Genomic DNA, 13,938 nt, shown 5'->3' on the forward strand with positions numbered 1-13,938 from the left:
ACAAGGATGTGGACCTCAAACGTACTAATTGTAAACTGGCTAAAGGAAAAGAACTCTGGCCTAAATACATCTCGCTCTGGATGCAATTGGTGATACACTCCCCTACTCCACAATCTGACCCCAGCCTTCAATTATTATTCCTCTTCACACCACCCACCTCCTACATAAAAGGTCCCAGTTGCTGTGCCCCACAATTTCTCACCTACTTGCTTTTACTAACTTCCACATACTAAATGCTACTCCTCTTCAAAGCCTGGGCAAATGTCACCTCTGCCATCCCAGATGCCCTCAGTATATTATATATATCTCTCTCTTTTGATTCAACTATTAGCTGTACGTATTTGCCTCCCTTTCTACTCTAGGCTCCAAGTTTTAAAAGGTGGTGGATTATGCCACTACAAAATATGCCATTTGACATAAGGATTATTTTGAGCTGAAGAATACTGAAAAACAACAGAAGCAAGAAAAGCACCCTGACCTCCTCTTTTCTTTCTGAAAGCAGGAGATGAAACTCACATGTGAGAGCTGCTCTCCCTACACCAGGAGGAAAGATACATTCTTATCACCAGATATGGGAGTCCAGGATGGGAGAACTCTATACAAACAGACCTTGTTAAATAAAAATTATCTCCATCAGTCTCTACATATTTTAGTTACTGTTCCACAACTGCCGTTCTCTGTTCAACCTAGCATATAAGCACTTAGGTTTTGCCACTCATTGGGGTCTTCATATCTCTATGGGGGTGGGGGGCTCCCATGTACATGTTTGCTGTCATTATCCTATTAAGCAGGCTCAGAACTCTTCCTCTGGCCTCTCAAATTCATTCCTCAGGTCTAGGCATTGATCGCTTCTGGAATCTCTTGGATTTATTTCTTCCTTTTACATTGCTATTTTTCTGCCTAATTCTTTTTGCACTGAACTGCTGTATGACTGCACATCTACTCTTGGCTTTTCCCCTTCCAAACCATATTACATACTCTCATCTTCCTAAATAATAGACCTTTGATTACATCACTTTTGGATTTAATTAATCTCTCATCCCTCTTGTCTGGTCTTCTCCACTATCTGCTCTCCTGCCTTTGAACCTTTGCTTTTATCACTTTCCACTTTACTTACTGAATCCTAACCATCCATCTAGTTAGTTCCTTCCTTCCCTAAGTAATTAAAACATTTATTACTACAAAATTATGTATGGACAAGGTTTAAAAGAAAAACCAAACTGTACAGAAAGGCCTCCCCGCCCCCCAATATAAGCTACTTGAGGACAGAGACTCTATCTAGTTCACAGGTATGTTTCCAGTGCCTAAAGTGGTACCTGACAAACAGGGGATGGTTCACTATATATTTATCTTTGGAATTAAAAGTGCATGTCCACTCACTAATACTGAAGTGTTATAAAGACAACAGATAACACTCCTTTCTTCCCCACGTGAGTCTGGAACCAAGTATGAGAGATAGAGAATCAAAATATTAGCTTTAGTGCTGTCATAAGTGCTGCTAGGTTAGAGGCTATAGTTTAGATGTGCAACCATAGTGGACCTGGTACCAAATTAGAATGCAGACCCTCTCAAAGAGAAAAGAAGGAATAAAGGAAGGAGAGAGAGAGAAGGAAGACAAGTTTAATAAAGTGGGGTAGGGAGAATGGTGCAAAGGTTGCAAAACAAGGTGAATGTACTCAATACTGCTGGATTGTAAGTTTCAAAATGGTTAAAATTGTAAATTTTGTTAATGTATATTTTATTACAATTTAAAGGAAAAAAGAAAAAAAGGGAGTAGGTTTCACTTTTCCTGAGAAACCTTTCTGAGTGATGAAAACTCACAAACATATCTCAAACTCAGCCCTCTTCCATCTGAGTGATCCTATAATAACATTTTACTGTAAGTCCTTTGTGTTTATGGACCATAAAAGCAAATCCACCTACTGAAAAGGAAGCCCCAACAGGTCTTCGGACCCACTTGGGTGGCTTCTTTAGAGGCAACACTATACGATGCTGAGCAGTCTGCTGAGGAATTTGTAACGGGGGAAGGGGCTGTCCTGTGCCAAATGGATCAAGATTCCCAAAAGATGATGAAAGCTAAAAAATAAAATAAAGTGAGATTTTTGAAACTTATGCAAGACTATATTACATGTTTTCAAGTCATATCCAAGAAATTTTTTATCACAATTATCCAATTAATCAGTATCATTGACCAGTAAAGTTATTTTCAAAATAATTACACAGTAAGATGATTTTTTTCAGGTGTTATAATAAAAAACCTAACACTTCCTAGTACCTTGTCAACTTGTTTCTGCCTTAAACCATCTGCACTCCCTCCCATGATAGAATAAATACTGATACGCCCATCGAAGGAAGCAGCTGATAAGACAGCAGGATTTCTGGGACACCACTGAATATCAAAGCACCACTGTGTGTTGGTGGGAAGTTCATATAACACCTAGACCGCAAAAAAAAAAAAAAAAAAAAAAAGTCAGAAAAAAGTATAGCCACTTTATAGCCAAAACACCTGAATTAATAGATCAACAAGTACAACTTTATTAAACATTTACTTTTACAAAGAATCCAGCCAGGAAAAACAATTGTAAAAATTTCTTTAAAGTACAAGAAAAGTTCATTATGATAAAAAAAGAAATGCTGCTCAAAATTTTGACCAGATTTGGAATAAGTGCATCTTAAAAAATGAGGTTATCCTGTTTTTATTGAAATGGTACTAGAGGATGCACCTGAAAGACCAGAATACCCTATTAGGGTCAACTTGCTGAACTCTAAAAGATGGATGGAGTCCTAGCCAACCGACTTTGCCTGCCAAGATCCAAAGAACCACGTTTAGATTATTTGAAGATCAAATTTCAAAAAAAATTCTTGAGAAGGAAGAGTTCACTGAGAAGTTTGGCTTCTTGTCAAGTGAGAAAACATGTACACATCATTCTTATTACTGCAGAATCAAAAGAGAATTTGACTATCAGTTTTCTTTAGAAGGAAAAGAATACAGAAAAACTATTAAAAATGGCTGATATAAATAATGTGAAAATTGTTTACTAACTTTACAATGTAATAATGTAATAATTGTTGCTGAGTGTGATGGTAACTGATGCTCTTAGGAGCACAGGGTTTATGGCTTTAAGAAATAAATCAAATTTACTTAACTTTGGCTTCCTTGACATTTAAAATAATGTTTTATTTTATAATAAAACAAAATTAAGTGAAAAGGCATTTAACCTGCTCCTCTTTGATGCTTAAACTGATTTATAAAACTATTAGCTTCTTGATATCTGAATCACTTGTCTACCCCTAATTTGCATTTGAATAAAAATCTACTACAATTTTTAGTTGCAGCATGCACTAAAAGTTTATTCCTTCAAAGTCCAAGCACACACAACTAAGCATATGCAAAAAATCATTTTATCAAATTACATACTTGAAAAAGAACAGTAATTTCCATGAATTTTGAACTCACTTGGGAAAGCACAGTGTAAAATAAAACACTTTTATTATTTGGTCTACAAATCTTATGAAGCAAAAATTATTTTTTCTCTTGTCTCCTCTAATATTAATGTTTCTATATTCTTACAGACATCACTGCATCTGAAAACTTTAAACCACAAATCAAATAACAAAAGTGCTTGCTTTAATTTTCATATTACAGACTAAAACCTATTGAAGAGGGCTTCCCTGGTGGCGCAGTGGTTAAGAATCCGCCTACCAATGCAGGAGACACGGGTTCCAGCCCTGGTCCAGGAAGATCCCACATAGCGTGGAGCAACTAAGCCCGTGCACCACAACTACTGAGCCTGAGGTCTAAAGCCCACGAGCCACAACTACTGATCCCATGTGCCTAGAGCCCGTGCTCCTCAACAAGAGAAGCTACAGCAATGAGAAGCCTGCACACCACATCGAAGAGTAGCCCCACTTGCCACAACTAGAGAAAAGCCTGCATGCAGCAACAAAGACCCAATGCAGCCAAAAATAAATAAATACATAATTAATTAAAAACAAAAAAAAAACATCGAAGATACTTATTTTTACTAGCATACCATCAGGGCAACTAGGAAGGCACTTGCAATAAAAGTTTAAAAGCTGTAATTAGAATCTATGGTCTCTTGCCCACTAGTGAAAGAGAGGGAAACCATTCAACCATTAAGAAGAAGAAAAATAATAGGTAAAAGAGATTTTTAGCCCACAACCCAAAGCAAATGAAATTATATTTATATAATATTTATATTTAATAAGGTAAAATTCCCCATCTAAGTTTTCATGGGTAGAACATATGACAAATATTTTATTATAAAGTATTATATTCTTGCTGTACAGTTCAGAAGAGAGATTAAAAACCTACGCCCACTGATTTCCAAAAATCAAAGAGGATCTTCAAGAAAGGTAAAGCAAGAAAAAGACCCAAACCTTGAACACTCCTACTTTGAGGATACTTATTTCCAGAAAACACATTAAATAAATCAAACCAAGTATTTCTGAGTCTAGTTAAACACCTTTCATTGGAAATTGCAGGTGGGGGGTGATTACTAGGTTCAAAGACACTATTTCAACAATTGATATTCCCAGATGAAACAGCTGAGCTTAGATAATGCTCATGATAAAATCTCTGCTAGAGTTACATTTCACATACACCTCCGTCTACTTTCACGTTCTTAATTTTAATCATGTACTAAAGAATTCATATGGAAATTTTCTTATTCAAACAGAGATAAAATATTATAATAGCTGTAAGTTTGAGAAACATTTCCTCCCCATACCTCTCCTGTGTTTGGGTTGGAACAGAGAATCTTAGCATCTTTTCCACAGCTCAGCAACAATTCAGGATCTGCCATGCTCCAAGCAATTGCCAAAATCCCCCTATAAGAAACCCAAAGAGATGAAGAATTTGTTAATCTTGAGAAAACCAAATTATTTCTCTCTAGGTTTCAGAGACACAAACTGCTAAGAGAAGTGTAATTTCATGTAATCTTTCTGGAAAGCAACTTAGCAATGTGTATGCTCTTTGATCATTACAAAGATACTCAATACAGTATGCAGTGTATGACAGCAAAAAATGAAAACAAATGCCCAACAACACGGACAGCGTAATAATAAATTGCAGATCATCTTTTGAGGAGAAAATACGTAGTTAAAAATTATGCTGTAACCTACTAGAGAATGGACTTGAGGATATGGGGAGGGGGAAGGGTAAGCTGGGACAAAGTGAGAGAGTGGCATGGACATATATACACTACCAAATGTAAAATAGATAGCTAGTGGGAAGCCGCCGCATAGCACAGGGAGATCAGCTCGGTGCTTTGTGACCACCTAGAGGGGTGGGACAGGGAGGGTAGGAGGGAGGGAGATGCAAGAGGGAAGAAATATGGGAACACATGACATATGTATATGTATAACTGATTCACTTTGTTATAAAGCAGAAACTAACACACCATTGTAAAGTAATTATACTCCAATAAAGATGTTAAAAAAAATTATGCTGTAGAAATCTGTTTCTTATTATTATACAGTGTTCACCAATGAAAAAAGGTTAACTCTGAACTTAAATTTGTATAAAACATATAATTACATTAAATACTTGCATAAATGGGGTTACGTATATATAAGGATATGTACAATAAAAGTTTTACCTATGGATGGGTAGGAAATCTATTTCATGTTTTCTACTCTTTGCTTACTAACTTTCTACTTTTCGTTACTGGAATAGTTCTATTACGTGAGTTTTTTTTTAACTAAAAGGAAACATTTTAAATTTGTCTCACAAAGAAATATTACAGATCTAAATACTAAAGATTTGATTTTATAATTCTTTTTGTGTTTTAATATCCTTTGAATTTTTTATACTAAGTAGAAACAGAGTAGTATTTTCGGTAGATATTTTGAAAATTCAGATTAGCATCCCCTGTAAAAAAAAAAAACCCTCTATCCCACCATCCAGAAAAAAGTGCTATATAATAGTTTATTTTTTCTACATTCATGCCTCTGCTGTTTAGAGATGAAAGAAGGAAAGTTAACATTACCAGAGCATGAAGAAAAATACTGGAAACTAAAATTTAAATACCGGATACTAGAAAATAGTAGAAAGACAGCTAGTAGATAACAGGGACTAGAAAAACACTAGAAACTAGAATTACGTTTGTGTATTTCTTAAAACAAAAACATACAAATTAATAATCTTAAATTCTCCTGAAAACATTACAGTAATTCTAAGATACAGTTTGTTTTTCAATTTCCAAACTACAGATAAACTTTATCATCAAAGCATATATTGTTTTTCTTTTCCCCAAAAGTTGTTTTTAATTTGATGATACTTCTTACAATCTAAGTCCTCTCAGAATCAGGAAAATACGCTATAGGAAAAGGACCCAAATTATTTAAGAATGCCTTTTGTTCCCAACATTTTATTTATTTATTATTTTTTTGTGGTATGCGGGCCTCTCACTGCTGTGGCCTCTCCCGTTGCGGAGCACAGGCTCCGGACGCACAGGCTCAGCAACCATGGCCCACAGGCCCAGCCGCTCCACGGCATGTGGGATCTTCCCAGACTGGGGCACGAACCCATGTCCCCTGCATCGGGAGGCGGATTCTCAACCACTGCGCCACCAGGGAAGCCCAGCATTTTATTTTTTAAGCATTAAAATCTTTGTAAAAATTATAAGGATAGTGTGTATACACCCTTATACTCCTCACCTAGATTCACTGATTTGGCCACATTTACTTTGTCTTTCTCTTTCTCTCTCTACATATATATATTGAGCATTTGAGAGTTAAATGCAGCTATTATGACAGGTCACTTCTACACTTAGTTCTGGGGATAAAAACATTCTCCTATATAATCACAATACAATTACATACTGAAAATATTTTATCATTTATATGCAATACTTTAGAGTCCATATTCAACTTTCCCCAGTTGTAGCAATAATGAACTTTTATTGCCTCCGCTCTTTAGAATCTAATCATGCATGTCAAAAATTTCAAGGTATGTCAAGGATGCCTTTTAAAGAAATCAATATCATATTTAATATCACATGTTAAGGAATATTTAGGTTCTTACTAAGTATTAAAAAAAAATCACTGAATTGTAGAACTGGAAGGGACCTTAAGGATCATATTATAATCATAATATACTCCAACTCTTGCATATAATGGAGGGAGAAAATTGAGAACTAGTGAGGTTGGTTTGCTCCTGGCACCCAGTATAGTATTCTGTCTTGCTAAATTATGACCACTCCTAAAATTGGCAGCATAATGTAATGTTAAGACCATAGATACTAGGATCAGTATGTTTGGGTTGGAAGTCAGCACTTGACTAGTTTTGAGACCTAAGCCAAGCTCATTAGCCTTGCCAAGCTTCAATTTCCAACGTGTAAAATGGGATAATAGTATTTACACCATAGGTTTGTTATGAGCCTAAATTAAGCTAACATTTGCGAGTTTGGGATTAACATACACACACTGCTATATTTAAAACAGATTCCCCACAAGGACCTACTGTATAGCACAGGGAACTCTGCTCAATACTCTGTAATAAAAGGGCAGGGATTTTTGTCTGTTATGTTACTGAATCCTAGCACAGTGCTTGGTACAGAGTACGTGTTCAATAAGCAAGTGTTGAATGAATAAATAAAACCTTACCCAACGTGAGAAAAATATTAAAACGTCTCAGAATCATCCCTTCTTTACAAAAAGCTTATTGAAGCATAATATCTAAGCAGGATTACATTCTGACCAGACTCTTTTCTCCTTTATAAGAAGCTCAAGGAGAGGTCACAAACCTTAAGACTTCTCAAAGAGTGTAATTCCACTATAATGGGGGGAAAAAAAGGATTTAAATTTTAGCTTACGTGTCCCTAAATAGGAAAGAAGAAAAAAGCCCAAAGTACTTAGAAAGTACTATAACATTAAAAGGGATTTGTTTCTTGTTTAAAAACATTGAACAAATGTGCATAAACTCCCTGGGTACCTGAATATTAATGATAGGAAATGTGTGTAATTACAAACTAAATTTTTTTTTTTTTGGCCATGCCACGAGGATTGCAGGATCTTAGTTCCCCAACCAGGGATGGAACCCATGTCCCCTGCAGTGAAAGCACAGACCCCTAACCATTGGATCAGCAGCGAGTTCCCACAAACTAAATTTAATGCTACTAAAACTAACACAGGACAATTCTCATACCTGTTTTACAGCATCCACACATTTATTAAAATTAAAGGCAGAATGAACCACCTAATTTCTCAAAAATGTTTGCTTTTTAAATTAAGATAAACATTCTGGGAAGAGATATAGGAACATATGTATATGTATAACTGATTCACTTCGTTATAAAGCAGAAACTAACACACCATTATAAAGCAATTATACTCCAATAAAGATTTTTTTAAAAAAGAAAAAAGATAAACACTCGGAAATAAAACAAACTTTTCAATTGTTGCTTGACATTTAATGTTATGGAAGCCTCTTGATAAGTATGATGAACCAAATAAAGATCAAACTATAAGGTCATGAGTTATCCCAAAATGTTGTGATATACTAGAATTTTGATATATTAACTGTTACTTGAAAGAAGAAGTGGAAAATCCATTAACACATTTTCATGTTTTTGTGATATGATTTGGTTACCATTTTTTGGTATAGAAAATCAGATGACTATTGCTTAAAATAAAAATAAACCATTTACATTAACTTTTATTACAAGACAGACACAAAGTAGATTCCCTAATTTAAAAAAATTATCTGGGACTTCCCTGGTGGCGCAGTGGTTAAGAATCCACCTGCCAATGCAGGGGACACGGGTTCAAGCCCTGGTCCGGGAAGATCCCACACACCACGGAACAACTAAGCCCGTGAGTCACAACTACTGAGTCTGCGCTCTAGAGCCCGCGAGCCACAACTACTGAGCCTGCGTGCCACAACTACTGAAGCCCGCGCACCTAGAGCCTGCGCTCCACAACAAAAGAAGCCACCGCAATGAGAAGCCCACGCACCACAACGAAGAGTAGCCCCTGCTCGCCACAACTAGAGAGAAAGCCCGTGCATAGCAACAAAAAACCAATGCAGCCAAAAATAACTAAATAAATAAATAAGTAAATTTTTAAAAATTATCTGATAATTCAAAGTAGTAAGTAAATACATTTTTTAAAATACACAAATCAAGTTTTTTTTGAAGAGTGGCAAGATACCTGGCATGGTTTTCCAGGACACGGAGTGGAGAGGAGGCAAAGCGAAGATCCCACATCTGGATCACTGGTAACCTGTCATCCTCAGAGGCGAGGACCATCTGAGTAGCAACATCAGGATGCCATGCCAACCCAGAGCAATGCATCTGTACATAGTTAAGGCTCACATTTTATCAGTCATACTATTTTATGAAAAGCCAAAATGAACATGAGGAATATGCCTTTGTTAAAGCAAAGAGTACCAAACATCAGCTCAGGCTTATTAAAAAAAAAATCTTATTTATTTATTCATTATTTTAATCTATTTTTATTTATTTAAAATTTCAGTTTATTAAAAAAAACCCATACAACTATTAAATTCTATTAAACGCTCATAAACAGTAGTATTAAACATAAAACGTTTAAAGGTTTTCAATTCAGCCAACCCTTTGATACACAAAATCATTCTGGGCCAGAATAATTCTATACCAAAAATGAGTTCTCCTGTCAAAATTGTAACTCATGGAAAAGTTTTATATAAATTTAAAATTTAATACTTTCAGAAAAATTAAAATAAAGAGATAAGATTTTAATGACAAAAAATTCATATCTTTCCTCTATTTCATCAGAAAAATCAAGATAAAGTGTCTAAAGCAACAACTACGATTTCAATTTTCACATGGGATAAATTAACATTATTACTGAGAACTACCTGGAAGTTCAGATCCTATTAAGTATTCCAAAAGATGACTGAAATGTTTATTGTATACTTTATTCCACTGAAACTTGTTTTAAAACTTTTGACTCACTGAAAAATAATACCCTGAAGAAACATTCTTGTAAATAATGGTTTTTTGTTGTTATTTTTGTTGTTTTAAAATTATACATGTATTCTCTGATTTAGGCAAACTCGTTTTTTTTTTAAATGTCCAACTAAACAATGTAATTAAAAACAAATTAATAAGATAAGGCCTAAGCTGTGTCTAAATTACTTTATAGCTCATGATGACATAAATTAATGAATCTATAAAGCTGAAAATGTAATGTGTCATACAAAGCATATACTGTGTTAAGTGGGAGAACATCAGCTCACTTTAGCAGTGCCTAATCAGAAAAGATGAAGCCAGGAGTCTGGAAACTACAACTTCATAGTCATAAAATTACTAGCAGGGAAAATTTTTACATTCTTGAGAAAGCTAAAGATGAATTAAAAAGTTGCTATAATGCTTTGGAACAGCTAGCAAAGCAAAACAACCAGTATATCATGGAATAACCCCCTTGATTAACCAATCTTTTTCTTCATCATTAATATATCCAGTGTGGTTTAGTAGGAATTTTATTATTTTCCCCAAAGGAAAAAAAAAAACCCTCTCATTCCAACATGATTGGTCCATAAAAAGACAGGATTTGACTTTATAGAAATTTGATTTGTTGCCTACTCTGACAAACTATATAGGAATAGCTACAGCAAGAATAAAACATGTTTGTCACAAACTTACCCTGTTACTATGATCACTGACTTTGATGATGGGTTCATTTTTTCTAAGATCCCACACAGTGGCCCGGCCACTGGGATTGGCTGATGCCAAAATATGCTGAACTTGTCTGTTCCATGCAATGCAGCTGATATCTTCTGGGGGCTATAAGGAATAAACTACTAAAAGCCATTTCTCAATAATAATCAAATTTAACTACAAATTCTAATTCTTTTTTAAAACTGCATTACTTAAAAATCGGATCTATTCATTCCAAAAATATTTTTTTATATTTTTAAGTTCTCAACATCATGCAATAGAGTTTAAAGATCAGGTATATGTCAATTCAAGTATTTTACCTTGTTTATCACCAGGCATTTATTAAGCTCCTGTTACAAACCAAGCACTGTTTCTTTACTTTGCAACTGCTCCAAGGTAGATAACAGACCACAAAGTAGATGCTGGTCAATATGACAGACATCTAGTCAGAGCAAAAGTTACAACCTAGACCTAGAAAACTATCTTTAATAAATGGTAGGCCACACACTATCATTATGCTACCTTTCAGATTGCCAAAATGTTAGGGTTCGTTATAATGGCCACTCAAATGGAGTAGTCCATAGCAGGGGTCCCCAACCCCCAGACCAGTACTGGTCCATGGCCTGTTAGGAACCAGGCTGCACAGCAGGAGGTGAGCAGTGGGTGAATGGGCGAAGCTTCACCTGATCTGTATTTACAGCTGCTCCCCATTGCTACCACCTGAGCTCCACCTTCTGTCAGCATTATGGTGAGTTGTATAATTATTTCATTATATATTACAATGTAATAATAATAGAAATAAAATGCACAATAAATATAAGGAACTTCAATCATCCCGAAACCATCCCCCCACCCCAGTCCACGGAAAAATTGTCTTCTGTGAAACCAGTCCCTGGTGCCCAAAAGGTTGGGGACCACTGGTCTGTACAACATAAAGAAACTCAAGGAGGCAGGGGGAGGACTGTTCTTTCTCAACTTATTAGAATTACATAAGAAACAGGTTGAGTGTTTTTTTAAAAAATAAGTTTCCTCTCTAGTCTGATTTTTATTATAAGGTTGGATATTGTTAAAATACCATATTATATAAAATACTATACTATATAAAATATTATATCTAAGAAAATTATTAAAGACTTGTCTATTTTATTTACTACCATAAGTCTAGTATATCAAACAGTGTCTGGCAGATGGTTAAGTGCTAAATAAATATTTACTGTTGAAGGACTCACTGATGCTCTAAAGAAACATATTTACTAATACTTTACTATGTTGAAGGAAAATCAGTGACATTTAAAAACTGATTTTAAACAAATATATTTTGTGTGAAAAAAACAAAGTGTAGAAAAACTGATTTTGGTTCTTTTGATTACATTGAAATCAATGTAATACCTGCGTTTTGGCTCCTGGTGTCATTGGAGTTGCAAAATTGTTTAAATCCCAAATGTAGATTTCAGATTCATTAGCACCAGAGGCCACCAGATTAGTCTGTGAATAAGAAACAATTAACAACTAAACAGCACTTACAAATAATTAAGAGAACTCAGAATAATCCAATTCAGGGCTGGAAAGACCTGTCTGTTTTAAAGCATATAATTTTTCTAATTAAAAAAGTAAAATGCATGAATTCCTAAAAACTATGCATAACAATCTGAAATGTATACAGTTTTTTAAAGAAACATTATAAAATTCTATTAAACTAAAAAGACAATACATCTACTGACATTTTAACACAAGACATTAAAAAGTAGTTGTATGGGCTTCCCTGGTGGCACAGTGGTTGGGGGTGCCTGCCGATGCAGGGCAACGGGTTCGTGCCTTGGTCTGGGAGGATCCCACATGCCGCAGAGCGGCTGGGCCCATGAGCCATGGCCGCTGAGCCTGCGCGTCTGGAGCCTGTACTCCGCAACGGGAGAGGCCACAACAGTGAGAGGCCCGTGTACCGCAAAAAAAAAAAAAAAAAGTAATTGTATGGATAAATTCTTAATCATGCAACTATATGGGGACTGCTGCTTGTGGTTTGCATCTCTGGAAGGGGACCTGATTGTGGGAGACAAAAATAAGTCACCGATTATTGCTTCAGACAAATAGCCAAATCCTAAAATAATGGCATCTAACTCAGGATACCTCAAAGCCAGCCTCTGGAGCTGGACCAAGATAGGGTTAGTAAAATCTCTTGTCTTAAATCCTCACATTTTATTTATTAAAAAATTTCTTTTATTGAAGTATAGTTGATTTACTTCAATTAAAAAAATATAGTTGTTTTAGTTTCTGGTGTACAGCAAAGTGATTCAGTTATACATATATTGTTTTTCATATTCTTTTCCATTACGGTTTATTACAGGATATTGAATATAGTTCCCTGTGCTATATAGTAGGACCTTATTGTTTATCTATTTTATATATAGTAGTTTGTATCTGCTAATCCCAAACTCCTAATTTAGCCCTCCCCTAGCCCTTTCCCCTTCGGTAACCATAAATTTGTTTTCTATGTTTGTCCTCACGTATGTACATTTCATTTATGCTCAATCTTGTTACATTTCATTTATGTTCAATCAGGTTCCTGGTGGCACAATTTTAAGGTCAAAAAGACCCTAAAATTGTGATATGAAGTACAGGAAGATAATGAGGTTCATATACTGACCTTCATCCTTTACTGTTCACTCTCATTAATACTTCTATAAACAACTGACATATAACTATGAAAATAGAGGAATTCTGGTAGTAGCCACCTATGATACAAGACACTAACCAAAAATCAGCAGCTGTTTAATCCAATTAACAAAGGAATTAGCTATCTAATCTAAAGAGTAGACGCAGAAACTAAGAAGTTAGGGTTTCTGTATTACTATACCCAAAGTATCTATTTATAATACAAGAAAAATAACTATTTTAAACTTTCTTAAAATAATATTCATTTTCTGGTTATACTCAAGTATACTAATAATTCAATATCTTTAATTAATTAATTAATTAATTAATTAAATTATGGCCGTGTTGGGTCTTCGTTTCTGTGCGAGGGCTTTCTCTAGTTGCGGCGAGCGGAGCCACTCTTCATCGCGGTGCGCGGGCCTCCACTATCGCGGCCTCTCTTGTTTCCGAGCACAGGCTCCAGATGCACAGGCTCAGTAGTTGTGGCTCACGGGCCCAGTTGCTCCATGGCATGTGGGATCTTCCCAGACCAGGGCTCGAACCCGTGTCCCCTGCATCAGCAGGCAGATTCTCAACCACGGCGCCACCAGGGAAGCCCCTATTTATTTTTAAAATTTACTTATTT

At 35.5% G+C, this 13,938-nt stretch overlaps 1 protein-coding gene across 30 annotated transcripts in view; it reads right to left on the reverse strand.

The window, feature by feature from the left end:
• The window catches only part of SEC31A (SEC31 homolog A, COPII coat complex component), a 65,627-nt gene that overhangs the window by 37,916 nt on the left and 13,773 nt on the right, over window positions 1-13,938 (reverse strand). For all 30 annotated transcript variants that reach the window (XM_067035938.1, XM_067035932.1, XM_067035930.1 and 27 more), the window contains exons 5-10: window positions 12,054-12,149; window positions 10,650-10,790; window positions 9,175-9,317; window positions 4,752-4,851; window positions 2,276-2,437; window positions 1,924-2,076 (exon numbers count right to left, since the gene is read on the reverse strand). In XM_067035938.1, the coding sequence (XP_066892039.1) occupies window positions 1,924-2,076; window positions 2,276-2,437; window positions 4,752-4,851; window positions 9,175-9,317; window positions 10,650-10,790; window positions 12,054-12,149 (795 nt within the window). The remainder of the gene's footprint in view (window positions 1-1,923; window positions 2,077-2,275; window positions 2,438-4,751; window positions 4,852-9,174; window positions 9,318-10,649; window positions 10,791-12,053; window positions 12,150-13,938) is intronic.

The sequence above is a fragment of the Kogia breviceps genome, chromosome 6 (genome assembly GCF_026419965.1).
Source record: "Kogia breviceps isolate mKogBre1 chromosome 6, mKogBre1 haplotype 1, whole genome shotgun sequence".
Taxonomy (NCBI): Eukaryota; Metazoa; Chordata; class Mammalia; order Artiodactyla; family Physeteridae; genus Kogia; species Kogia breviceps.